This window comes from Argiope bruennichi, chromosome 8, assembly GCF_947563725.1.
Source record: "Argiope bruennichi chromosome 8, qqArgBrue1.1, whole genome shotgun sequence".
Lineage (NCBI taxonomy): Eukaryota > Metazoa > Arthropoda > Arachnida > Araneae > Araneidae > Argiope > Argiope bruennichi.
This window is the reverse complement of record NC_079158.1, coordinates 35,689,864-35,717,700: the sequence shown is the minus strand read 5'-3', so window position 1 is coordinate 35,717,700 and position 27,837 is coordinate 35,689,864. Positions and strand designations below refer to the sequence as shown.

The 27,837-nt window shown below is 25.4% G+C and overlaps 1 protein-coding gene across 3 annotated transcripts in view; it reads right to left on the bottom strand.

Annotated features, from left to right (window-relative positions):
• Positions 1-25,117, bottom strand: part of LOC129980865 (CLK4-associating serine/arginine rich protein-like) — a 32,457-nt gene extending 7,340 nt beyond the window's left edge. Inside the window, exons 1-17 of one of the 3 annotated variants that reach the window (XM_056091305.1) lie at positions 24,980-25,117; positions 24,701-24,799; positions 23,249-23,346; positions 22,492-22,581; positions 19,810-19,889; positions 18,387-18,465; positions 18,156-18,301; positions 16,447-16,543; positions 16,165-16,243; positions 9,636-9,712; positions 9,500-9,562; positions 8,786-8,941; positions 8,080-8,349; positions 7,662-7,937; positions 3,624-3,663; positions 1,135-1,195; positions 45-103 (exon numbers count right to left, since the gene is read on the bottom strand). In XM_056091305.1, coding sequence (XP_055947280.1) covers positions 45-103; positions 1,135-1,195; positions 3,624-3,663; positions 7,662-7,937; positions 8,080-8,349; positions 8,786-8,941; positions 9,500-9,562; positions 9,636-9,712; positions 16,165-16,243; positions 16,447-16,543; positions 18,156-18,301; positions 18,387-18,465; positions 19,810-19,889; positions 22,492-22,581; positions 23,249-23,346; positions 24,701-24,799 — 1,770 coding nt within the window. In that variant the 5' untranslated portion in view covers positions 24,980-25,117. Of the gene's footprint in view, positions 1-44; positions 104-1,134; positions 1,196-3,623; positions 3,664-7,661; positions 7,938-8,079; positions 8,350-8,785; positions 8,942-9,499; positions 9,563-9,635; positions 9,713-16,164; positions 16,244-16,446; positions 16,544-18,155; positions 18,302-18,386; positions 18,466-19,809; positions 19,890-22,491; positions 22,582-23,248; positions 23,347-24,700; positions 24,800-24,979 lie in introns of those variants that run through there. The other 2 variants (XM_056091306.1, XM_056091307.1) reach the window with 2 other exon arrangements.
• Between the last annotated feature and the right edge of the window lie 2,720 nt (positions 25,118-27,837).

The following is a 27,837-nucleotide window of genomic DNA, read 5'->3' as shown; positions in this document are numbered from 1 at the left end:
ACAAATGTGCTAGAAAAATTTTATACCCAGCAATGGAATTTTACCTGTCTTTCCTGAAGTTGCTTCTCTGTTTTTTCAAGTTGTGCTTGTTTATCAGCTTTATCTGCATAATTAAATATTAGTAAATATGTAGATGACAATATTACAAAGAAAATTATCATGAATCAGTAGATAAAATCTTTCAGTATCAAATTCAAAAAATGTTTAAAGCACAAGCAATCAAACTAAACATTGATACAAAAATTTAAAAAATTTAAAAAAAAAAATTAAGAATAACCAATATTTAAATGAAGTTCGACTGCAAAAGGAATATATATATAAAAAAAAGAGAAATTATTATTCAGAATTTTACTTTGCACTGTAACAACAAAACATTAAATATCATTGTAATACAAAAAAAATGATAGTAAAATTGCAATTCAATTCAAGATTGAATTTCACAATATTCTGTATGAATCAATGCTAAAATGTGCTAGAAATGGTTTAAAATAGTTAATAATTTACAGATGAATACAACATATTACAAAATTCTCATTAACTATCATTTGAGGAACATTGACACATTGTTCCTCAATGACACTTGCTTAACACATAGTGACACGATATATTGAAACATGCTTAAAAAGTAGGAATATTTACAGTTTAAAATGCATTTTATATATAATCAAAAGATTACTCATTTAGCATTAGAATCTACATTAAAAAAAATTACAAAATTATAGTCTATTATATAACAAAAGAAAGAATAATTAATAACTATCTCTTAATTAAGGTTATCTACCTTTAATGTTCAAAAACAATAGTAAATGTAGGTAATGCAATTAAATTTTCTAAATCTGATTCAATGTAAAATCTCACACAAATTAATTACTTTTTACAGTAAAATTCATCGCTAATATTTTTCTAATTCTGTTATTTTTTATTCATAACGTTAGAAAACTAACATAGCAAAGCAAATTTTACTCCATCTTATTAAAAAGAATTATAATTTCAATAAGTTGTGCTCTTTCTTTTCTGACATCTACAATTTTCATTAATTTTCTACTTCAACACGTTTACAATTTGTAGAAAAAGCTTAAATAAACACAATATATGATGTCTAAAAAAATTAAATAATTTAAATTAAATGCTCACATTGTTTCTTCAAAGCCAGTTGCATTTTTCGTCTAAGCCGCTCTTGGGGAGTCATTTTTGCCTGTAAACAGAAAAGAAAGAAATCAATATTCATAAACAAGCAAATACAATTGGAATGAGATAGCAATAACTAAAAAACTTTTCAACATAGGGTGATATGATGTATTTATTCTCAAATCTGTTCCAAAATAACTTTAATGGATATTCATTTTGAAATTTTAATTAAAAAAATATTTGTGATATTAGAATTTCAGTTTTCACTAAACTATATCAGCAATGAAAGTGTTTGAAAAATTGATAGAAAATTCTTTGCTAATCAAATGAACTATTTACTTTTTAAATGTTCATTTTAATATTGTAGAATGAATTTAAAAATGCTTTGGCTCATATTTAATTTAACTTAATTCATTAAACAATAGTTAAACAAAATAAATTTCACTAAACGGTTCAAAATATCTCATAAAAGCATGTTTGACCAATGAAATAATCTAAAATAGATTTCTTCCATTTAAAATAATATCCAGGAAAGAATTGTATATTTAACTATAATCTACAAGAAGTAGATTTTAAAAAATAATAATGATATGGAGGGAGTGGTGGATAAGCTCTTGACCGGTTTTAACAATCTATATTTTCAAATCAACTGGTAAAAATTATAGAGCATAGAATTACTATATCTTCCCCATTTCTCTGATCGCTTCATTTTTCCCACAACAGATATGATGACATTTGTATGTAATGGACCATAAGTTTATTTGTTCATTCTGCTTGAACCTAACATATAAATAGTTTCATTCTAGAAGTAAAAATTAGTCCCAATAAAATTTAAATTAGAAACACATTTGCTAAATTACTCAAATTTGGCAAATGAGTATCAAATCCACAGAAAAAAATCCGCCAATTTCTACATCTAATAATGGTTTTTATTATATATAACAAAGTCTAGACTTATCTCCCCACCTTAAATTTTGATAACTCAATCAATAAATGCCAAAGTTATTAGTTACTTTTATATTTAATAAGAAAATTATATTCCTTTCTTAGCAATTTTCAATTTTGGTAAAGCTGTATTTATTTTTTATTCATTTTTTTACTCCCTTAGTATTACTTATTATTTATAATCCCTTATTGTCAATTTATAATAGATTACAGATACATTTTCTATTGTTAAAATAATTAAACCTATACAAAAGTAAAAATAAGCAATAGTATCTTAAATATATATTAAAAAATAAAATATGAATAATTTAGAAGTAACTAGAAAATGCAAGATAAAAAAACTATTACTGATTAAATTCTAATTGATTATTGAAACAGGAAATAAAAACTGGAAGAAATAAAAAATTGAAAATACAAACAAAGACAATGTTCTAAATAATATTTAATACCATAATTGCATATATTAGCTAAAAATTTTATTTCATATCAATGATACATCAAAAAATTAAAAATAAAAGAATAATAGATTTAGTAAAGTACAACTATTGATAACAATACTCTTTTAGAAATGAATTGCAAAAAAAAAAAAAAAAAACTCTTAAAAGCTAAAAAAATTACCAAATGAACACTAACTGCATAAAATATGTATTATATTTTTTTATAAAGTAGCTAAAATGCATAAATACAAATTATAATTCCTCAGTTTGCAATACATATTTACAACCAAATCTTAATTCTATAATATATTATAATTTTTTTAAGATTGTCTGGAGATCATGCATACTACATAAGTAATTCAAATATAAAACTGCCTCAAGAAATAAGACTGGAAGCTTGAAACTAATATTTTTTAAAAGAATTACTAGTGATTACATCCTCCTTAACATAACCTTAAAATATTCCTCCTTAATTAATATTGCAATTTAAATAATTCAAATGCATTATTATAAGTAGATTAATACACTAAACATTAATTACACAATAAAAGAGATTATATGGATAAAAAAAATTTGATATAAATAATCATGTTCATTATTAAGTTTTGCTAAGTCACAGAATTTTTAAAACTCAGCTTATTAAGTCATAAATGTAACACATCATCAACATTTAAATTTTAAGAAATTAGCAACAGAAATTTTATATTTACTTTTGACTCAAAATAATATTGAAAACTTTTTAAAAGTACCAATATGATACTATATGTTATGAATTAATTGCTTTCAAGAAAATGCATAAAATTAATTTAAAATAATACATTCATTTAAATTAATTAAAATTTACTTAAATTTCAAAAATACTTATCATTTTAAAGATGAGCTAAAGAAACATCTCACTTTTCTTTCCATCTTATAAAACAAGCTTAATTCATTTTTAAGGATTTTGTATTTATACTTAATTTAACAGAAATATTACTTATATTCTATATTTAATATAAATTATTTTTCTATAAAAGATATGAAATTTCTGTTATTTTTAATAGCAGATATTAGAATAACAGTATATTATGATGACTATTATTTGGGAAATGAGATAGAAAACTTCTTACTGACTTTGGTGGCAGGAGCAGCTTTACCCATAAGTGGCTGCAATCTGCAAGAAACAAATAAATGATTTAGTAATTCAGAAATTTAGAAAAAAATGATTTGTAACTCAAAGCAACATATCATCGAAATAGATATGTCTTACTTTTGTGTAAGTTTAAACAAATCGTGTAAATATATATATAATACCTAAAAAGTACGAAAGTTAAGTAACTTGGTACAGTTATTAGCATAAAATATAAGAAACTTGAGCATGTAAATGTGAAAAAAAAAAAATACAAAAACCAAATAAAATCTCCACTTATTAAATATACTGTAATTGGTTAAATGATCATTTTTCAACAGTATTTAGAGTTATTTTCATTTATAGAGAAAGAATAGATAAACATTCAAACACTATTTTACTCTCCACAACATGAACACTTTTTAACAATCAAATCACAAGAAATATTATAAAAATAAATGTATTGCAAAGAATAATTTTCATTTCTGTAAGGAATTTTCATAATGAATCCATCACGTTAACATAAAATAAACTTTAAACAAAATCAAAACAGTGCTTTTAACAAATTCAATCCAATGAGTGCAAAATAACATATAACCATCTAAAAACAAAAAGAATAGAATTTTTTTTTAAGTTATCTACTTATCATAATTTTTTATGCTGGTACTTAAATGGAACATCAGCTGCAGGAAATTAATTAAAGCAGTTAATATCTCAAATCATCTATTCAATTATACTAATAAATGCAACACAAAAACACTAAAATATGTAATAAGAAAACATGAACTGAAATTAGTAATGAATTCTTAAATGATTACTGGTATCACAAGTATTTATATAAATCACATTAAATTAACAGAAAAAAGTAACAGAAGAAAATATTTATAAGAGACAGTGGTTGTAAAAAGAAAACTGTCAGAAATTTATATTTTCCTATAAAAACCTCCAGAAAAGTTAAAGCAACAATAATTTTCCAGTTACATAACAAATGATTTGGTTCAAACTTTTTTGAAGATTAGTAGTTTCTTTCACACATTCATTTTCCCCTCAAGATACATACTACAGATTTCTTTACATAATAATTCATATCTGATAAAAATTCTAAAAAAAGGTAACAACTTTATTATAAACAAATATTTCTATAGAATAATTTTTTGCTTCACAATAATGAACATATATTAAAATTTCCAATGAGTTAAGTTTTTTTGTAAATTATAATAATAAATTCTTTAATTCCAAATTGCTCATGTTCTCTAAAGCAATATCATGATTAATAAAAAAATAAAGAAAATAACTAATAAATAAGAGCCAAATATCAATTATTAATTCCAAATTAAAGTCCTAATGAATATTTACTCATAAAAAAATTTGATAAAAAAAGAAACATTTGTCTCAATTACATTCAAACTATTTCACAATTACTAATGAAGTATAAATTACAAGGAGCAAGATGTTTCAATTCTTTTTTTGACACTTGCTTCAAAGAAATAATGCAAGTTAGATAAGTGAAAACTATCGAATGAAATCTATACTTATAATAAAGCTCAATGTGTGTGTGTGTGTGTGTGTGTGTGTGTGTGTGTGTGTTGGCGCTCTACAGGCCAGGTCATTTGACATACAGCTATCAAATTTGGTACATGTATACCTTAGAGGTCGGGAATGTGCACCTGGGGTCCCTTTTTTTGAAATTTTAATTAGAATTTTAATTATTAATTAAAAACTAACTTTCCCGCCAAAAAAATCTTCCATTTTCCCCACCGCCAACTTTCCCGCCAAAAAAATCTTCCATTTCCCCCACCGCCAAATGAATAAAGCTTCAGTTTTATTTTTCTCCTAACAGTAATGAGACCAGGGTTAACATTTTTCGGCGGATTATTTCAAACGATTCTGTTTATTTTATTAATGTTTGGTGCATTTAAAATTAAAAATTGTTAATTAATCCATGTTTCAGATTCATTCTGAAGTACTTTTGAATTAAAATAACACAGAATAAAGGAAATTAAAAATGTCTAATCTGCATAGCGTTACCCCAACTGGCGTAGAAAAATTCATGCATTTGCGTTACCGTAAGTGGCGAAGAAAATTCACGCCTGCGCATTGTGTTCTGATGGTTGCCATGGCAACCATTATCAACGGATGATTTAAATTATTTTAAGGTTAGTTGCATGCTTTTGTAAGTAAATCATATTTATGTTAGTTATATATTTTTTGTATCTGCTTATAGTTTTAAGTACATCGTTTTTTAAGTAGTTTTTTTTAACCTGTTTTCAATGATTTAAATTATTTTTAGGTTAGTTGCATGCTTTTGTAATTAAATTGTATTTATGTTAGTTATATATTTTTTGTATATGCTTATAGTTTTAAGTACAACGTTTTTTAAGTAGTTTTTTTAAACCTGCTTTCGACCGATTATTTTAAACGATTCATTTTATTTTCTTAGTGTTTGATGCATTTGAAAATGAAACATTGTTAATGAATCGATCTGTTCATGAGGAATCTGAGAAAATTTTGTTGACAAATTCTTGTGATATTACATAAATTAAGAAAGATATTCTTTAGTGCCCATAAAGTTTAAACGCTCAGTGACTCTATTATCAGTAATCATATTATTAAAAAAAATGCTTTGTTTCAGTAAAAAATATGATTATATTAATTGCTGATTAATCATTTACACTTTAATTTAAACCATAAATTCGACGAGGGGTAACAGAAAATAAGAGAGATACATATCACTTTATGACTGAAGGCCTTTATAATATTATGAGTGAATTATATGACTATCAAAATTCGAAGTTTTAAAATATTTTGCTGAAGAACCTATTAAAGTTGGAATTGCGTAAAATATTTAATGGTACGACCGGAGTTTAATCCCCTGCTTGGTGCAATTTTTAAAAATCGCCAACAACGGCTTTGCGAAATGTTCAAAAGCAAAGGAGCAGATGTTCAATTATAGTGCATAATAAAGATTGCCAGCTTTGGCGCGTTATCGCAACTTGGCGAAGAAGGGGGTTAAACTCCGGCTCAACCTATTTAATTATTAAAATTTAAACGAACATTAAGATTGGCGAACCGGCTGGTCGCCAAAGGCGGCTAGTATTGCAATAAAAACTAACAGAATAATTCTATTTTTATTTATGAACATTTAAATATACACAACAGCATAACAAAACTTCATTAACAATAGTGCCATCAATTAAACAGGAAACAGAATACCTGATATTTTGATTTAAAATTTAAAAGATAACTTTTCAAATATAAAAATGTTGGATGCAAAAAAAAAAAAAATCTTGCAAACATTAAAAACGCATAACTGAAGAAAGAAAATACCTTTTTTATATACCATTCATCATGAATAAATTTTTAAGAAATTTATATCCAAAATTACATGCATCTAGAAACTGACCATAATTAAATGATAATTGGTTTTCAAATTTAATAATTTAAACATCTTCATGGAATGCAAAAGAAAAAAATATATCTATGAGCATGTAAGTGCACACAATATGAGTATGCATGATTTCATCTGAATTACGATATAGATAATGTCCATAACTAAATGTATGTGTATAGTGTAAGTGAGCAATATCAAGTATAACTATAGTATTATTATGAAAAAATCTTAAAAGATCAATGAATTCTAATCTCATACTTTTACAGACCAATAATAACATTATAGAAATGCTGTTCCAATCAAAGAGCCAATATTCAGTCTGGAAAAGTAATTTTAATTTTTTTTTTTTTTAAATGACAAAAATTCAGATTTTATGGTTAGATGTAAAACCATTTAAGTCCAGGTAAAAAATAATAATAGTTCTGTAATTTTAAATCAATAGTTCACAATTTCTAGTTCTGCACAGTTCTGCAAATTCACACATAAAAAAATGATGAAAACAAACAGTTCCACATCTTTGAACTATCTGGTACAAAATATAAAATTTTATTAAAAAATCAAATGATAATTATATTAAAAACTTCTGTTAAATTATATATAGTTAAAATTTGGTTTTCTATATAAAGAAATGATATCTGATAGTCATAATTACCGGGAATTGCCTGAAACATTTGAAAGCTGTGGTGTTCGAGATGGCGATTTATCCTCTTCACTCTCATCAGACACTTCACTATTAGATTTAGATAAACTATGACGATAATATGATTTTACTGGAGGTGGCGGTAGTTTTGGTGATTCTGATTTATTTTCAACAACTTTTGTGGCAGATTTAGACCTAGATCTGGACTGAGATGCAGATTTTGCTTTAATTCGCCAAGTCAGATGTTGAGAGCAAGATCGTGAACGAGATTTAGATACAGAATAAGACCTAAAAATATTAGCATATTTCAATGAGTTGAAGATAAATGGTGAATTCAATAATTTATTTCATCATTTTATAGAAGAATGTTTCATTTAAAAAATAGAACATGCATTAAATTAGGAAAAAACAAGTAGACAGTTCATACTACCTTGATCTGGACCTAGACCTAGTTCTACTTCTACGAGACCTTTTTTTGTCATGAGAACTCTTCCTAGGAGATACAGATCTGCCAGAAGAAGAATGGGAAGAATGTCTGGATCGGTGTCGAGAATGATGTTTCTCAAGTTTTCTTTTAGAACGATGAGAAGATCGAGAAGAATCTGAATAAGAACTATTTCTTGACATTCGAGAAGATTTCTCATCATCAATTTTAAAAGGTAACTGTGGTCCAAAGACAGAACCAGAACTGTCTTTAGGCCTATAAATAAAAGTCAAATTTTTAAAAGTTGTCAAAGTTTTCAACACAAATACATATATTTAAAGAAAAATTCCCCAAGAATTTAAATTACTAGAATTATAGAGATAATTCAGAGTATTAGAAATTTTATGCATGTCAATTATTTGCTAAATTTAGTAATTTCAAAAAGTCAATCAATAACGTAAACTCAATTAATATGACAACTTATTGCTTAAAAAATGGCCTGTTATACAGAAACTTTTTTTAAAAGCACACAGTGAAAAACATTTGTATTAACAAAACAATTTTTAAAATTATTAATTTTAAAATTATTTTGCCATCTTTTTTTCTCAAGGTCTCAAATATGAAAGTAACTTTACAGAAACTCAAAAAATAATTGATATATAATTAATTCAATATCTGATATCATTATCACAAGATCAAAAATTTCAATTACTTCTGGCTTTTTCCAGGTTTTAAATTATTAGTTGAGCTTTTACTCCCCGATTTAGACAGCTGCTCTCCATCTGAGCCTTCTCCACCAAAGCTTGTAATAAACATAATTTTACCAGCATCTGGTGGGGATCGTGAACGAGATTTAGATGTTGAATGCCTGAAATATTGAGGAAAATATAAGATCATTAGATCAACAAAGAACAAAATGTGGGGCAATATAAATAAAAACGTATCATAATTATAGTTAGAAACATTGATAATTCCCAAAATAAAATAACATTTGAAAATTAACTCTATTCTGAAAAACAAAAACTCTATTCAAGCAAAAGCAATAAATTGCTTATACTGTCACATTCTTCCTAAATTATATTTTTACATAAAATAAAAACAAGTATATTATGCAAGATATATTTTTTTAAATTACATTCTTTAAGTTTTCCTTTAAATCTATTGTAAATCTGTGTTGTGTAATAATTGCACTGTGTGTTTAACCACTTAATATACAAAGATCATATTAGCTCATTTGATATTTAATGTAATTATTTTAATAATATAATTATTATTATTCTAATGCAAAAAAAGAATCACCATGAAATCACTTTTTAATTATTAAAAAAGTAGTTACTTACTATGTCAGCAAAAATGTATACTTACTATGTCAGTAAAAATGTAAAAATATGTGTTGAAAAATTCAGAAAATATTTTAGAAACTTACCTCATAGGTGTATAGGTTGGACTATCTCTTGCTGCATAGCTAAAAAATTTAACAAAATAATCACTAATTTATGAAATTAATTATAGTTTGAACAGTTTACAAAGTAATCTATAATATAAAATAAAAATTTTGATACCTTGGTGGGCTAGTTATCTTCCTGCCTGCAAGCTTCTTCTCTCTTAGAGCCCTTCTTTCTCTTCGTGATTTTCTGCCCTAATATTTAAAACAGAAATTAATTATTATAATCTGAAAGAAACATTGATAAATAACCAAAAATTATTCATAATTTTATAATTAGTGCTAATAGCAAGACAACCTTTGATTTATCACAGCAGACATGCCATTAAGCTGTTTAATACTGAAAACAATTAAAAATACTTATGTTCCATTTGAAGTTAAATGAAAATAATTCAGTTATGAAAAATTTATTGAAACTTCTTCAGGGTGCATAGGCAAATTTTATCGTAAAAAATAAGCATTTTATCCAACGTTACCATAGTATTTCCGATTATAGAGCTACATTTAATTTTTGAAAACTATTAAACACACGCCAGGGATTCTTCAACAAATAACTCATAGAGGATTATATGATGGATTCACAAGATAAGATCCAATAAACATTGAAAGAAAGAAAATAGAGTCATAAAAAAAGGAAGATCTAGTGTGATTCTATAGCATGGTGAAAATTTCTTTTTTCTTATTTTTTCCCAAAGAAAGGGGGAAATAGATATTTGAACAAAAAATAAGCACTTTTAAGGCCTTATATAAGGATTACCAAACATAAATTGTTTTTAAGAACTTTTAATGAACCTACGCACCCTGTTCCTTAACAATTGGTTGAATTATACAATTACTGAATAAGTTCAGGAATATAGCATGCTTGATTAAATAAAATATAATTCTGATTCATAAAATACCAGTTAAAATTAAAATGCAATAATACTTTTAAAATTAAAATAAATGTTCCATATTTTATAAAGAAATATCAAATCTGATAAAAGTTTAGAGAAATACCAAAAAACTAATTTGTAATACTTTTTATTATTTAAAATGACAAACTAGAAGCAAAGTATTTGAGCTCCCATATAAGTTAGATATTATCAAATTTATTAAAATTATACAAATCAAAGCTATATCTTTTTTGAAAACCATAAAAAGCAAATTTTTTTTAAAAAATTCTCCAGATTAAAAAAAAAAATGTTTTACTTTTTCCTTCTTTTATAATGCCTTTGTTGAAAATAAGACTTTAAAATTTAAAATTCTTGGTTACTAATATTTCAGTTTTTGTATTTAAAAATTAAATACTTTTATATATACCACAAAGCTGCCCTTTTATTAATATAAATTTGCAAAAATCATAAATGAAAGTAAATTATTACAATTATATGAAAATTAAATCTTGATTTTCACAACTGATAAAAATTTAAAGATTTTTAGATCATTTAAGTTAATACATTTTTAATATTATCATTGTGATCACTTTCTAATAAGTCATCATTATAATACTTACTTTAATGTCAATTCAGTGGTCCACTCTTAAACTTACCAATAAATAGAAATGTGTTTGTTTAAATTTAACTGCAATCCACACAGCTGGATTTATGCTTGATAAATGCACAAGATTTATATGAAGCTATAAAATTTTGCTTAAAATCTTAGATAAATGAAATTCATATTAAAATTACTCATCCCATACATACAATATAATTCCTATATAATATATGGCATCCCATAAATCTATATTTTATTTTTTTAATACCACAAAATACGCCCCCCCCCCTCTCTCTCTCTTTTAAGAAAACAGGTGTTTAAAAAGAAGCATTTAAGAATCAAAATCATAAATAATTTTGAAGAGTGAGAGAGTTTTAAAATTAGTCTAATAAAAATACCTCTTTTTAATAAAAGATTTTTAAGGAACTCAATTATAAATTAAGATTTAATTAATATAAAAGGGCAATTCCTTTTTTTTTTCAATTTATTAAAATCTTTACTCAGATTTAAATTTCCTATGCCCTTTCTCTTTTAAACATGTTATTTGGTATACTGAGCTAATATCATATCAATTTACTGGGCTTTTAAAAGCAACCAACTTATTTGTGCTTTTAACAGCTCTTGTACATCATAATAATAAATGAACATTTGTTGGATGCCGATTAATTATTATGATGAACAAAGGTCAATTAACAGAAAGACCAATAGAAAAAAAATGAAGCCAGTCAATATTTGTCTTGTAATGTGCAACAAAACCAATATTCATTTCAAATAATACTAAAAAAAAGGCCCATTTAAAGTTTTATAAAAATCCATAAAAATTTCAGGCCTTCACTAATAATTATTCTATACAATTGCATTATTATTATTATTGCTGATTTTAATTAGCTTCCATGGCAAATGCTCTGACCATGCACTCTTTTTTTTTTTACCATCATATTTTTAGCATGGATATAAAGTTCTTTCAAAGAATATTAATATTCAACAAACTGAAAAGCACATAAGTTGAGAAGGCATGGTTTGAGTTCAAAGTAAGGTTTAGTATGATGGTAGTATGCCTTTAAGATGCTCATTGAATGAATTATTAAAGTGTAATAGCAGCCAATTTCAAGAAAATGACTCTCAAGCATTCAGTATAGCTTATTATACTAATAATGTATCACTGACAAATGTCCAGACAACACAGTTGGTAAGGCACTGGCTTAACATTCATGAGACCCGAGTTCAGTACTGTTTTAATTTTTTATTTGTTTTCCTTTAAAATTATTTCAAATTAATTTGTATTATTATTGTAAATTAATTTACATAATTACAAATGCTTTTAATTAATATGTTTCTCATTTTTTAAGCAAAAATTAATGTTTATTCGCCTAATTCAAGAATTGTAATTTACCTATTACAAGAAAAATAAATGAAAATTGATATGCATTTTTTTTAAATATGAAAAATTGCATAAATTAACAATTTAAAGATGGTTTCAATTATCATGCCACTCATTTCAGCATGCAAAAATAAATGTTTTGTTTCGTAATACGCGAGTTATAATTTAATTTTTAAAAGGAAAATAATTTTGTTTATTATAATTTAATTTTTAAGAGCTAAAATAAATATAAATTTAATGATAAAAATAATTTAAATAACCATTATCATCTTAAAATCATTAAAAGTTTTAAATTTTTGAATTTTAATAATGACAAATCATTTGTTATAGCTCAATTAAGCTATATTTATATCCAAAATTTAAAGACAGCAGCTGAAAATTAATTAAAAAAATGTTTTTAAAAAAAGCAGATGTTGAGTTATGGAATGTTTTTAGGACAACTGCCATTCTGGCTCTTGTAATTATTTTTCTTGCATAAAAATAAAATTATGATTCAAGTATCAGATAAACGAACATTTATTTTTGTATTATATAAAATTTACATATTAATTAAAACTACATGCATATTGTTAATTTTATTTAAATAATTTTTATTGTTTTTGTTTAAGAAAAATAAATTTCTAACTTTTTTTTCTAAAACAAATTGTAATTCAAAAATTCCAAGAACATTTATTTTTGCATCAAAAATTTTAAAAAAACATATTAATTAAAACTACTTATAAATTGTTAAATTAATCTGAAATAATTTAGAAAGAAAAAAAACAATTTTTAAAACAGTAGCCAGGTTTGGGGATTAAGTTCTCAGTCAAACTTGTCTCAACGTCTTACCGATTGTAATGCATGGTGACACATTATTAGTATATAAGTTATATTGAAAGTTAGAAGGCCAGTTCCTCAAAATTGAAGGCTATTGCTCTTTAATATTTTATTAAATGAGCATCCTAAAGGCATACTGTGATGGTAACTTCCTAAGCCAGATAACAACCTCCGGATAGGAGTGTACACTTTTGTCTAGTGGCTTTGTTACTCCGTTCTGAACCCTAATGTTGCAAATTCGAACCTCAAACTTGCACATTGGTGACCCTGGTTCTGAACAACTACATCCTTCGATCAGCTGTCATGGCTCCATCTACCGGCAGCAACCACTCACAAAACGCTCGCCATCGCCCGCTATAATGCTTGGCACGATAACAACATTTGTCGCTCACCATAACGCCTGGCATGTAATCACGTCCATCGCTCGCCATAACTGACGCAATAAATTCCGCCGACTCACTGGTGGGGGAGTATTGTGGTGGTAACTTCCTAAGTCAGATAACAACCTCCGGATAGGAGTGTACACTTTTGTGTAGTGGCTTTGTTACTCGGTTCTGAACAATAATGTTGCAAGTTCGAACCTCAAACTTGCACACATACTAACATTATAATATACTTCATCCCGAACTCAGTTTTGCAACCTGTGCCCTCTCTTCTTGTTAAGCTAGCATATTGTTTTATTTTAATCAAAAATCTTCCCACCAATTAACAATTTACTACTGGCAATTATTTCAGATATACTAACGTCTCAAAAAGATATAGTTAAACTCTGCAAAATGGAAAAACTTATATATATAATAAAATTTAATATTATTTAGTTCAATTGTTAAAATTTATGGTAGAAAAGAACTCAACATTTCAGAAATAACAGAAACAATTAAGAAATAACAAACAAGAAAAAAAATCTTTTCACTTGGAAATGAACTCAATAAAATTTCTCCAAAAAAATGAAAAGAAATATGGAAATATTATGGATATGGAACAATTGCATTCAGAGAATCATTATATTTTATGACAATTTACACTTACACACAGTGTGAAAATATAAAATCATATCAATGAAAATAATTCTTTATATAGATTGCAATTCTTATTATATAATAACAACATACGTTATGGAGCATGCAAACTTTAAACAAATATATATAATGTAATCATTAGAATCATAGATTCAATATTATAAAAATGTTTAATGTTTCAGACCTTCTTACTGAAAAATATTACAGAGCTAAAATGAAGACTCAAGCATTCTACTCATGTAAAAAACAAGCAAGGAATATATACTATTATTATTATTATTACATATATACACAGAATTTTAAACAATGAATGAATTCACAAATTTTAAAATACTTAAAAATCAATTTTTGTAACATAGCTTCAGTGTGATGTGCTTCAATATTAAATGACATTATAATATTAAAATTATATTCATGAAATTATATTCATACACAATATTATGATGAAAAAAGTTAACTTCAACATATTACATTTTTTAGGTCTCAAAAAATTAGACAAAGATGAAATAAACAGATTTAAAGACTGACTGTGCATCTATTTTAATTGATTAATTCATAAACATGTCTCCATCAAAGAACATCAAGTCATGAATAGTTTTGGGCTTAGAGTTAGTATTATACAACCTAAATAAATTACTTGAGTTCATCTGCAGAATAGTATTACCTACCAATACTATAAATCTTACATTACATGATGCCCTAAGTATTTCCTATTTAGTTAAGACTAAGGCTAAATGTCAGCTAATCGAAAGTTTATACATTCTGGGAACTGAAACCAGACTTTGTCACAAGAACTGGAGCATTATCTTGTTGAAATTACCATTCAGAGCCACTTAGAAGAAAATGGTGACAGGTTATCTGCCAATGATGTAGTATATTACTATGAACCAAAAATAAAGTGCAAAGCTAAAGTCTGCTAAAACCATCACTAAGACAATACCTTGTCAGTCACTATAAAAACATTGAGATTCATTGTAACAGTGAGGACCAGCCATCTAAACCATCCATATTCCAGTTTTTTTATTATTAAATATCCCCAATTGCCATTTAAGTCCACATAACATCAAGTCCTCAATATTCTTTGAGACTTAGAGCTGATAGCTATACGCTATAGAGCTGATTTATTTTTCATTTTGCAATGAATGATAGTTTCAATTTCCTTTTATGATTAGAATCCTTTGATATTGAGAGTCCCAACTGCCTTTAAACTTGACAAACAATCATTTGTTGGGTATTCACCAGTTTTTGTATCTGACGACCGTCATGCTTATTTGTTACACACAGCCTCCATATTATATATATATATATATACTATGTAAAATTCGAATAGATTTCTTTGATTGATTAATTATAACCAAAATTTCCTATATTGGTTTATCTTTGGCTTTCAAGATCTTCATAACCTTACCCATTTGAATTTCTTTTGCTGTCAGCATCTCATCTATGAAGTGCAAAACTTAAAAACTCAACGTTTGATATATGTCTTTTAAATTTGCAGTTTCCAAAAAAAAAAAAAAAAAAATCCAGAAACTTATAATTTTTTGTAACAATAAATTTCTGTTTTTATTCTCAACATCATAGCAAATAAAATAACTGCATTTTGATAATAAAATATTTAAAAAGTTTTTCACCATGTTCAAAGATTCTGTAATTCTACTATCCCAAATCTCAATCTTACAGTCAAATGGCATTAATGCTGTTAATTTTTGCATTGCAGTGTATAAATATAATAAGAGATTATGTAATTTATATTTGCCTCAATACTTTGGACGGATCAATCAAAATGTCAATTAAAAGGCATACAATACCTTGATAATAGGCAGACAAATAATTCAGGAAACAAACTATTTTTAATGGATTATGCATGTTAACTCATGAATCACTGTACTTGTACTTAATTTATTTACACATAATACAATCTTTATCAATTAATAAAGGTAATAAATCATATGACTTACTGAATACATGGCCTTTTCCTCTTCTATCTCCCTGGCAAGTTTCAGCTGCTCTGCTTCATCTTTATCATGGTGCAGATATCTGTTGGAATTTCCGCTCAGGATTACTATATTTAAATTCATTTGCAGAAATCACACATTATAAGATACTTTTTGTTTTAAGTACCCAAGCAATAGAAATTAAATAAATATTTAGTAGGCCAGGGAGGATACCACAGTGGTCTATTTTGCAGTTATGGAAAAGAGGTAACCAGAACTTCTAAAACAGTAGCCAAGATCTCTTACGTTATAAAATCCTCATCTACCATCCCATATTTGAGGGAATGTGCATTCATTTCTTCACACTGAGCAGGGGTCAGCATGTTGACGTCAACTGTCACATCTGAAATTAAGAAATAAACAATCAGGTAGAAATATAAACATATATTTGAGTTCAAAGTTAAGGTAATAAAAAATATTTAAATTCAGATATAGAACAGCATTAAGTTTTTGAGATGTTGTCTTTCTCATTCCCTAGGTAATATTAAATTAATATCAATATACAAATTATTAAAACTAAATTTCATGAAAGTACTACAGTAGTATACTAAAAATGAGAAATAAAGCAATTTACAAAAAAATTCTTAACATTAAGTAATAAAAATGCATTTTTATTATTAAATTTTATTTTGCTATAATTTAGGCATTTACAATATCAATTCATCATCAAATTCCAAGTTCTAAACAATCAAATAAATTTTAATAGACCATTATCATCCACTGCATCCAAAAAAATGGCTAATTACCATTTCATTAGTTCTAATTAATAAACATTTCAATAACAAATAGAATTTTTCAGCTTAGAATAGTTGTTTGTATCTTTACAACAAAAAGTTTAAATAATAATTCTGCCAACGAATGAAAAGACATTCTTAGGTTTCATTTGTTAGACTACAGATGACGTAGGATCATTATCCAAGAAGCTATAAGAGTCTACAGTTTATTTTCAGTGCATATCAAGCATTTTATGTTTTTAAAATTATCCGAGTCTGAAAATGAATCATTCAAACTATTCAATATGTGTTTCATCAGAAATACATAATCTGTCCTTTACTGTTGAATATATTTGACACATAATTTAAGAATCATGACTTGGAATCATAGCTCATAATTTAAAAAGTCCTTATCCACATTTTATCCCAAATGATAAAATGTGAAAATTAATAATTCCAAAAATTAAAGACAATATATTTTATAACCAGCATTCATTGGTCTTCCCAAAACTTTCTGATATACTTTCTCATATAAATATTCCCCCCTTCCTCCCTCACACACACACACACACAAAACTGGACATTGGCTACCAAAACTATGAGGGCTCAAATTTCATTTTAAAAGTATCCTATACGAGCAATTTTTGCTTGATAATAAAGATATTCAAGTAGAAAATTGGATCTTTTTGTTGACTGATTAGAATTGAAATTTAGCAAAGAAGTACAGTTTTAATAACAAGATAAAATATCAAATTTCCTTTATTTAAACCATTGCATACTTAAGTTATCATATTTACATACATGCAAAAATATAAAAAGATAGATGGCCAATCCTTAGCAAATTTAGTTCAAACTTTGAATAGAGGTCTACACTTTAAAGGCTATATCTCTGTACCAAACTTCATTCATCTAGCTCTTTACATTTTAAAGTTGTTGTACTGGGTAGCTACTTACTGGGGTAGCCAGACATTCATCAAAATCTGATAAAGTCAATAAATTTAATGTGAAGACCACACATAATTTATCCACCTAGCTCTGAGAATTTTTGAGTTATGCTTACAGACATACAAACATAATTTCAATAATGTGCTATTTAGACAATGGCTGGTCTGAAACAAGGAGACCAAAATTTCAAGTCTAAATGTTGTGATGATTACAATGCATTCTTTTGATAAACATCATATAAGAATAAATTAATATTATTCTATACAATAAAGTAATACAAAGTTGTTGATTTTTTACCTAAGTCAATATCGCTTAAATCCTCCTCCTTTTCTTCTTCATTTTCCTCATCATCCTCGTCCTCTTTTGAAATATTGTTTTGATGCTGAGGTGATTCAGTGCTATCTTCATAAACATAACCAATAGCAGCCTTTTTATCAGTTGGTCTGAAAGAGAGCATCTTGTCTATGATTTGAAAAATGAATTAAACACATATCACTTTCCATTTTTTTTTTATCTAAGTTAACTTACTTTTTCTTTTCTTCATCTGGCTTGAAAATTCCAAACCTCTCTTCAATAAATATCTGATGTAAAAACTTGTCTTCATTAACTAAAAACCAAAACATAATTTAATCAGTAAATATTCTTTTGAAAACAAAAACAAAAATCTTCTCTTATCTTACAGAATTAAAAACATTACAGAGTAGTCGATTATAACAATTCAAAATCATGTAAATTATAATTAATCAAATTCAAGATTAATATTTTAAGCTTTGATTTTATCAATAATTGAAATCAAATTCTTTTACTAATGGTTACTGATATTCCAGGCATCAATAATCTACTATAATAATAAACTATGAATTTAAATTATTTCAGTAATTAATTGAACACATAATAATTATAGATTAAAAGCTAAATCAGTAAAAATAGTTTTATAGCAGATACTCATTATTTAAATATTCAAACATATGCGCACAAATGCTTTGCAAATAATTTTAAGTCATTAATTGCAACTTTCTTAAATTATATAAATAGAACTGAAACATCAATTACTTTTTGCCCTTCCCTACAGAAATCCAAACAACTAAAATAGATTTTTTCCCTTTCAAATTTTGCTCATAGTTATGAAAAATATGGAAGGTTTCAGTGATCTTGTAATAATTAACTAAATAGTAAATTATTTATGAACTAAAAACTATGTTTCCATTAAGCATGTGCACTACTGTGCCAATATATAAAAATGTTGCAGCCATGATTTGTTTAGTAGACTTATTTTAAAATTACCAAAGCATAAATCATAATTTTTTCCTGGTTTTATTCAAACTTTTCCATTATGAAAAATGCTTCTTAAACTTGAAAATTGTTTTGAAATGTCCTTTAAAATGTTGAATTTGAGAAAAAAAATTTGAATTGAGATCTTTTAAAATTGAGAAACATTTTGAATAAACTCAATTACTTATTCCTTTTAACAATAATATAGACTGGAATTCAAAGTGGAAATTAATGCTAACTATTCTGCATGGTTATTATATTTATATATATATATATAGCACAAAACTACACTTAATTTCTATTCACGACTCAGATATTATTCACTTTTTCATTCAAAATCTCTCAATACACTAAACTAATAAAAACAACTAATTTTTTTTATATATATATATATATATATATATAACTGCTACCTATTCATTTATATCTAACTAAGCATTGACAATACTTCTCAATCATCTTAAATTAATTAAAAAGTCACAAATTTTCATGCAAAATAACTTAAGCTCCATCAAATACTAAAATGATATGCAATTATTTATGATTAATCAAATCAGCCTCACAAATGAAAAAAAAAATTAAATCTCTTGAATCAAATAATATTTCTTTTTAAGATAGCATTTTAAAAAAAGTCCATTCTTGCTAATTGTGAGTAGTTTATACTATCAGTAAAACTTACCACCCAGGAAGTCATTTTGAACTAAAGTTCGATACCTTTCATAGCATGCTTGACGATCTTCTGGTATTGGTTCATCATTCCTAGGGAGAGAGGAAGAAAAATTAGCTTATAATTAAACTATGGAAGGTACAAATAATAAATTTAAAAAGATTTTACATGAAATTTGAAAAATTCTTATCTTGATTTTAAAAATGAAAGATTATTTAAGAGACAAATTTTAATCCCATCTGCCAAGTTAATTATATGGAATTTTTTTTCATTTTATTTCCACTGCAAATTAAAGAGTTTATTAGCAGTAGAAATTAAACAGTTAATGTCAAAGCAAAATGTCAACAAAATTTTAGCAATTTTAAAAGGCATTAAAATGAATTTTATATAAATAACCAACTTTACAAAAACTTCACAACACTTTCAGATTAGTTTAACTCGACATTAAAAAAAAAAGAAAAAAAGGAATTGGTTCCAAAAATTAAATTTTTACTATTAAATAAGCATATATTTTATAATATTTCAAAATAAGATATATCAATTTTTTTTCTCTTTAAAATTATTCTTTTTGGATTTAAAAGCTCTAATAACAATCCTTATCATTCAGAAATTTCCATGATCTCAAAATATTTTATAATAAAACTGAATTCTAAGAAATTTTATTGAATTTTCAAAACAGTGTTGAATCAAAATTATGTTTAATTACAGCAAAAAATACCTTTAATGTTTTAAGAAACTGTATGTTACTGAAATCCACTAACATTATAATCAATTATCTTTTTTAGTTAGATTAATCAATAATAAAGGATCATGCATTAGTATGTATCTGTATGTGTACTGAAGATAGACCTCCTGTCCTGTTAAATTTGATACAGATATAATTAGAAAGGTGAGATATGCAACACAAAGCGATTTTTTTTAACTTTGTATTAAAAATTAATCAAAATTTTAGAATTTTTTTGGAAATGACTCTAAGAAACATTACTGAACAAAATAAATTTTGTATATATTTTTAAAATTTAAAACATTAACTTTTTAATGATATCAATTTAATTGCCATGCAATGCCATTTACTGAATTTTAACATTTTCCTTTCATTTTTTTAGCATAATTTTTATCAATTGATTACTTTGTTGCAATGGAATTCAAACTGTTTCAATTATTTCATCAAATATTTAATAGTGTGATTTTTCACCATTACTAAAAATTAAGACAGAAAGATTTTATCAATTAAAACACTTTAAATGACAAATCAGGAAGTGAAATTACATTATCACAAAAGATAATCTGCAATAGATTATTCAGATATATTTTTTAAATTTTTAATGGCACTATGATAATAAGGGATTTAACTTTATTACAAAGGTTTTACAAACATAAACAAAATATAAGTAATACTATTAAAATAACATTAAAGTTTGTGGCAATTTAATATTTAAAAATACTTTGTGGAAATAATCATGAACATTAAAATTGTGAATAAAAGATTTAACTGAAATTAAACACAACTAATATTCTTAGCAAACCAGCTGGTTACTAAAAGTAACTAGCTAATAGTGCAATAAATGTCATTTTATGAACTTTCCATAGATATATCATTTGCATTCTTTAACTTGGAATTAAATTTCAGAATTTACATTTAGAATTAGTTCTTTTAATTTACATAAAAATTTACAAAACTTTTGAAATCCCACAATATTTTAATATTATTGATACCTTTTTCAATAGAAAATAAAGCATATTTCATTAATTGTGAAATAAAACTATAATTTGCAACCACATATCTTTATTTTTAAAAAAAGAATCTCTTGGTGTTTGGATTGATAATGGTTCATTCTTTTTAAATTATCATTCTTTTTACAATGTTTCTGATACTTTTTAATCCAAATATGAAGAATTACCAATTTAATTATTATATCAATTATCAGTGATATTAATTAAATTAATTCTATAATAAACTGATATACATGTTTAAAACAAAAAGGAAAAACAGTTTCACTAATTATACTTTGCTATATCCTCCTTTATTTCCATTTATCCTCTTTAAAGATTTAAAACAATATTTCCCAAACATGTACCATATATTTTTAGATCATTCATAGGGAAATCAAAATAAAATGAATTAAATGGAGCATTTATAATTTAAAAACTCAGGCTGCATTTTAGAATTGATTTCATCTGAGAAAAATAACTTATATATAAAAAATAGCATAGGACTTTAAAAATTCCTGCATTTAAGTATTTATGATTTTTTTTAAAAAACATACTGCAATGTAATTTTAAGTGCCAATTGCTTTTATCAACTAGTTTGTTTATCCAGATTATTAATGTAATAAACAATTAATATGGAGTAGTTAAATCATAGAAATTATCAATCTGGTGATGTTTAAGCCTATTTCAGCACTTATTAAATTTTCTGTTTGACACCTATTTCTTTTACATCTTGTTCCTGACTTAATAGAATGCCAACGCTCAACACAAAAGAACATTTTACATAAAAATAAATATCCAACAATCTATTTTTTAAAGCCTATATCTTAGCATTTAGAACATCACTAAATAAATATTGCTATCATATCATATTATATATGATGAACAGAGGCTTGTAAATTAATGATTATTAAATAATTAACGATTTTGTGCAATGGCAATTACATTAGTCAAAATCAATTACTAGTAAAAATATAAACTTACTTTGATGGATCATACTCAGGAATGATATCTAAATGAGCACGAACATCGAATCTATCTATCAAATTATCTGCATGGCCTTGCCAGGGCATCCTGTATATCAATAAATAAAATAATGTGAATTTTTTCTGTGGATTATAATAAAAACAATCTTTAAATGAATTATTATAATTATAAATTAAACTTTTGGGAACTTTTTTAACAAAAAAAGCAACATTTCAGTATTTGAAATCTAAAAGAATTAAATATTGACTGGCTTCAAAAGTCAAACTATAGTTTTAAAAAAGCTTTATACAAAAAGTCATTATCAACCTATAAATGATTGAAGTGAATGTCATAATTAGAAGTCTTGCATAAAGATCAGGTTAGTATATTTTTAATATTTTTTTTAACATTTTCTGCATTTAAACTCTTAATAAAGATAGAATTTGATTATTTACAAGAAAAATTCAAAGGTACTGTTTAGAATGAAAGGCTTGGATCACCAGAGAAAAGAATCATCATTTATGAAACTTGATTACAAGTGCTTTAACATTATGCCCTTAATTATTTTAACCCAATAATTTTTTTAAAAAACTGCTACATATTCAAGATTTTTTTTTAATTAGATTATAATAAAACATAAATACAGATTCTTTGAAATCAATTTCAATAATTTCATTATAATCATAATACTGTACAGTCAAATATATTAAATTTAAACAAAAAAAAGGACAATAAAAGCAAGTTAAATTTCTTAGTATTACAAATATATTATTACATTGTAGCAGGACTATCAGCTGCAATAGCAACTGCAGGATCTAAGTGAATTTTGGCTGGACGTCCATGCACTTGCAGAAATTGAGCAGGATCCTGTTTCTAAAATATGAATAACAACAAAATCACTTATTTAAAAACTGAAAGGAAAATAGGAGTTATTTCAATTATTTAATACTTATTAAATGAAAAAGGTACTATTATTTTTAAAAAAAGTATTTATACTGTTAAACAAAAATTGAAAAGCTGCTGACATTTAAGTGCTTTTAGTAGATCATTGCCATTCAGAACAAATTTTTAAGCACTTACTTCAAGAAAACAGAAGAAATTATAGATATTTAAAAATAGATTATAAATAATGCATTAAGAATAAAAAATTACTCATAATACTTTATAGAATTACAAAAAAATAAAATTGCATACAATGCATTACTTACTAATGAAAAAAAATTGAGAATTTTCATAATAATCTAAGTATTGTAAACTACTCTTGCTCAATTAATATCAAGGACAGGTAACAAACAAATATAAAACAAAACTAATAACTGTACTAAAATAAACTAATTTATAATGTAATACTAACTCAAAGAAATTTAAAATTATTAATAAAAGCACATATTTTCTAGTGTAATTCAAATGAGACAGCTTATCTGCAAAAGATCAATATTTAAATGTCATTTTTTGCAGATTTTATAAAGAAAATAAAAACCTTTAAAAACAACTTTTAAATTAATACTTTACTTTTTTTTCCCATAATAATAATTTTCCATGCAGATAATTCCAATCTACAACACTGATTTTAAAGAAGTTTATAAAAAATTTACACCAAGATATAAATCTAAGAATGTACCAAAAATGATAGAGGTATCTAACAGAAAAATGGATTTCAAAACTACATAAAAAAGATGGCATATACAGAAGGCTTTAGAACTAAACCGATATTGCAGTTAATATTAAATATGACACATACATGAACAACTATACAAAATATCTCCAAGTAAATCAATAACTTAATCCTCTTTATTTAATATAATAATTATTTTAACAAATATACAGCTGCTCATGCCATTTCTTTTTATCTGAGCATTAAAATATAAAATAAAGAGTAGGGAAAAAATTACTAAAATAACCAAAATAGAAAACTAGCTGATTTTCTTTTTATTATATTTACAAGTTAATTAGAATTCTATGATACATGTTAATCAGAATTTAATGATACATGTTAATCAGAATTTAATGATACATGTTAATTTGAATTTTATGATATATAATCAAAAATAATTAAGAGAATAAATTTACTGAAGACTATTATTTTTAATTTATTAGCATCCAGGATTTTAAAAACATATATTATTAATTTTATAAGATTACTGTTCAAAGTAACCTTCAAATATATCATTTATGATAAAATGCTTTAAAAAACAATCAATTGTACGGATTTTGAAGGTTTACTTACAATTTTTTCATAATATTCTCTTCTCCTTTCTGCTCTTCTTTTATAATCAACCATCATGCCCCGAATCTTTTTTTCTTGTTTTCTTGCCTCGTGCCACATCTGTAATTCAATTAAGATTATAAAAACTACATAACATATGAAAGCTTTCAGAAACTCAAAATGCAAAGGAAATTTTTCATATTAAAGTGGTTGGTTAGTAAATACAATCAGAAAAAAGAAACTTTAACGAAAATAGCAAGTAAAAGCTCTGACAAGCATATAGCTAATAAAATAACAAACCTCGAATTCTGAAATAATTTAAAATACGATTACATCCGTTAAAACAAATAACAAGATTATACAGAGACCTCGCATTTAACAAACAATTAATAACATGGCGCTACCTTAACCGATTCTATACCGATACACATCCATGCATTCTATACCAGTACATTAATATGGGTTGCTAGATAGACCTGGTTTACACTGGTGTGGATTCAAAAATCTGAACGACAGTATCCGGAACAATTCGTTCATTTGAATAGCTGCATCCGTAAAAAGAATACGAAAATTAAAATCAACAAAAAAAAATCTTATTCTGATAGTTGGGAAAAGTAAAAAAAGGCACCTTAAAATTTATATGGTATAAAAGATATAGAATATTAAGACAGTTTTTTTATTTGGAAAAAAAAAAGAATACTTGTATTGCTGGATTGCGATTTTTAATGAATCACTTAAATTTTATTGCCTTTTTTTTAATTTTATGATCAATGAGTAGATATACATAATTGTGAATTTTTAAGTAAACTGTAAGCACAAATCAAGTAATTGGAATACTTGAGATTTCAAATAAGGGCGATAAAAACTGCCTAATTTATAAATCACATTTATATATATATATATATATATATATATATATATATATATATATATATATATATATATATATATATATATATATATATATATATATATATATGTAATGATATTTTAAACTCTTAATTTCAATTTAATTAATTTCCAAGCTTTTATTTTAATTTAGCCCATAGTAAGTTCATTCTCTAATTTCGTGATCCAATTCCACTGTCGCTACTTAATTAATTCAAGAGAAGCTTTGTTAAACTGACGAATCAGCTAAAACTAATTTTCCCACACACCATGTGAAGCGACAAAATACCGCTGATGAGCCAAATTCTTTTTTAAAATCGCCCTGTGTTTCCCCTACCTTGTCCACGCGTGTAACGAAAATCCCTATCGAAATCTCATAATACATTAGCACTGTAAAGAAATATTTTCCCTATGGGGTCAATTCATGTGACGTAAAAGTCACATGTCATGTACCTCTTGCGCATGACATTTAAGTTTCATCCGCACCGTTTTCCTCGAGCAGTCTGCCATTAACGTTCTCCGCCGAGTATGAAGCGGATTTTTTGTTTACATTTGGAGTTCTAATTTTTGAATCCTTTTCTTTCCTCTTATTATGTGTTAACAGAGGAAATATTGGTGTGCTGATGGATGCATGCTTTAATGCGAAACACAAGTGACTGCCATGATAAAATGTTTTCTTATTTTCCTTTCAACAATCCTGACTTGGGTTGATAGCTTTGGTATAGATTTTTTCAAGCCTTCGAAGTCGGTGATATGCTCCGATCATTTTGAAGAATTCATTCAGTGTGTGTCCATTTATTAAATATAGCTGTTCCAGTAATTTGGTAGAAAAACTATTCGAAGAAAAAGAAATCGGTAAGCGATTTGCCATCAAAAACAATCAAACAAAAACATGAGTGCATTTCTAATTTACTTTATTCACATTTAATGAAATTTCTGATAATTTTGAATATGCTTAGAAGGTTTTAAAATGTTTATATGAATATTAAATTGCATTTTTCTACAAAATTTTATCTAAATTTAATTAACGTACGTAAACAAATTCCTGTTGCAAAAATAACAACTGCTATAATGCTAAACTTAGGTGGAAGTGAATAAATTTCTTAAAGATTTATTTAGTAAGTGAATCCTTTACCAACTACTGAAAATCCAATTTTCTTATTGACTGTTATAATATATATATAATTGATGTATGTTATTAAAAGTGCTCTTAATTTGATACTAATTACTAAGCAAAAGATTACTAAGCAAAATTATATGAATTCTGATTTCAGTGGAATGTACTCTGCTTCTTCCCAGACTATTACTTTTTCTGAAATAATTGACAGGATCAGCAATTTGCAAAATGAGCTACAAGAACTTCGGGATTCTGTAAGAAAGAAAGAGATTCATTCCAGAAAATATTGGACTCTTTTTTTTTTTTTTTTTTTTTCTATTTCTTTAACATATCAATCTTGAATTATAAAATTCTGTAAAAGCATAAAAGTATTTCTTTCAACTACTGTTTACATCCTATTTTAATTCTCTCTCTCTCTCTCTCTCTCTCTCTCTCTATATATATATATATATATATATATATATATATATATATATATATATCATGACCTTATTCTTGTTTATTAAATTTACTGTATTATATGTTTTTGTTTTATTTCATCATATTCATTCAATGTAAATTTTATCAATGTAACTTTAGCATTAAAAAAAATCATAAATGTTCTGCTTTAAAAGTATATTGTTCAACATTATGTTTTTATTGGTGATAAAAAAAATGTTTAGTATCTAGGATGTTTCTGTTGAGCAAAACTGATTTCATCATTTACATTGAGATTCTTGTAATACTGTGTTTATATTATTTCTAAGTGTCTAGAAAAATAAATGTTGATAAATAGTAAATAGTTTTTTTGAATTAGTGAGTGCATTAAAATATCCATTTGATTCTATTTTTCCAAATAAATATCATATATATTTTATATATATATATATGTAATGTGTAAATAAAAATTATGAAAATGTGATTTTGTTTGTTTTCCTTTAATGATTTCTACAAATTAAAATGAAATAACTGATTCATAAATTGCATAGATTTAAAAAAAGGGTATTTATGCCTTTTATATTTCATAATTTGAAATTGTAAACATAATTTATTCAATATATACTAATTTGAGTTTTATGTTCTTTCCTCTGAGCAAACTGATAACATCAAAGTCTCAATATTTATAAAAGTAATTACATAAGAAAAAAAATATAATAATTTTATTAGTAAGCTT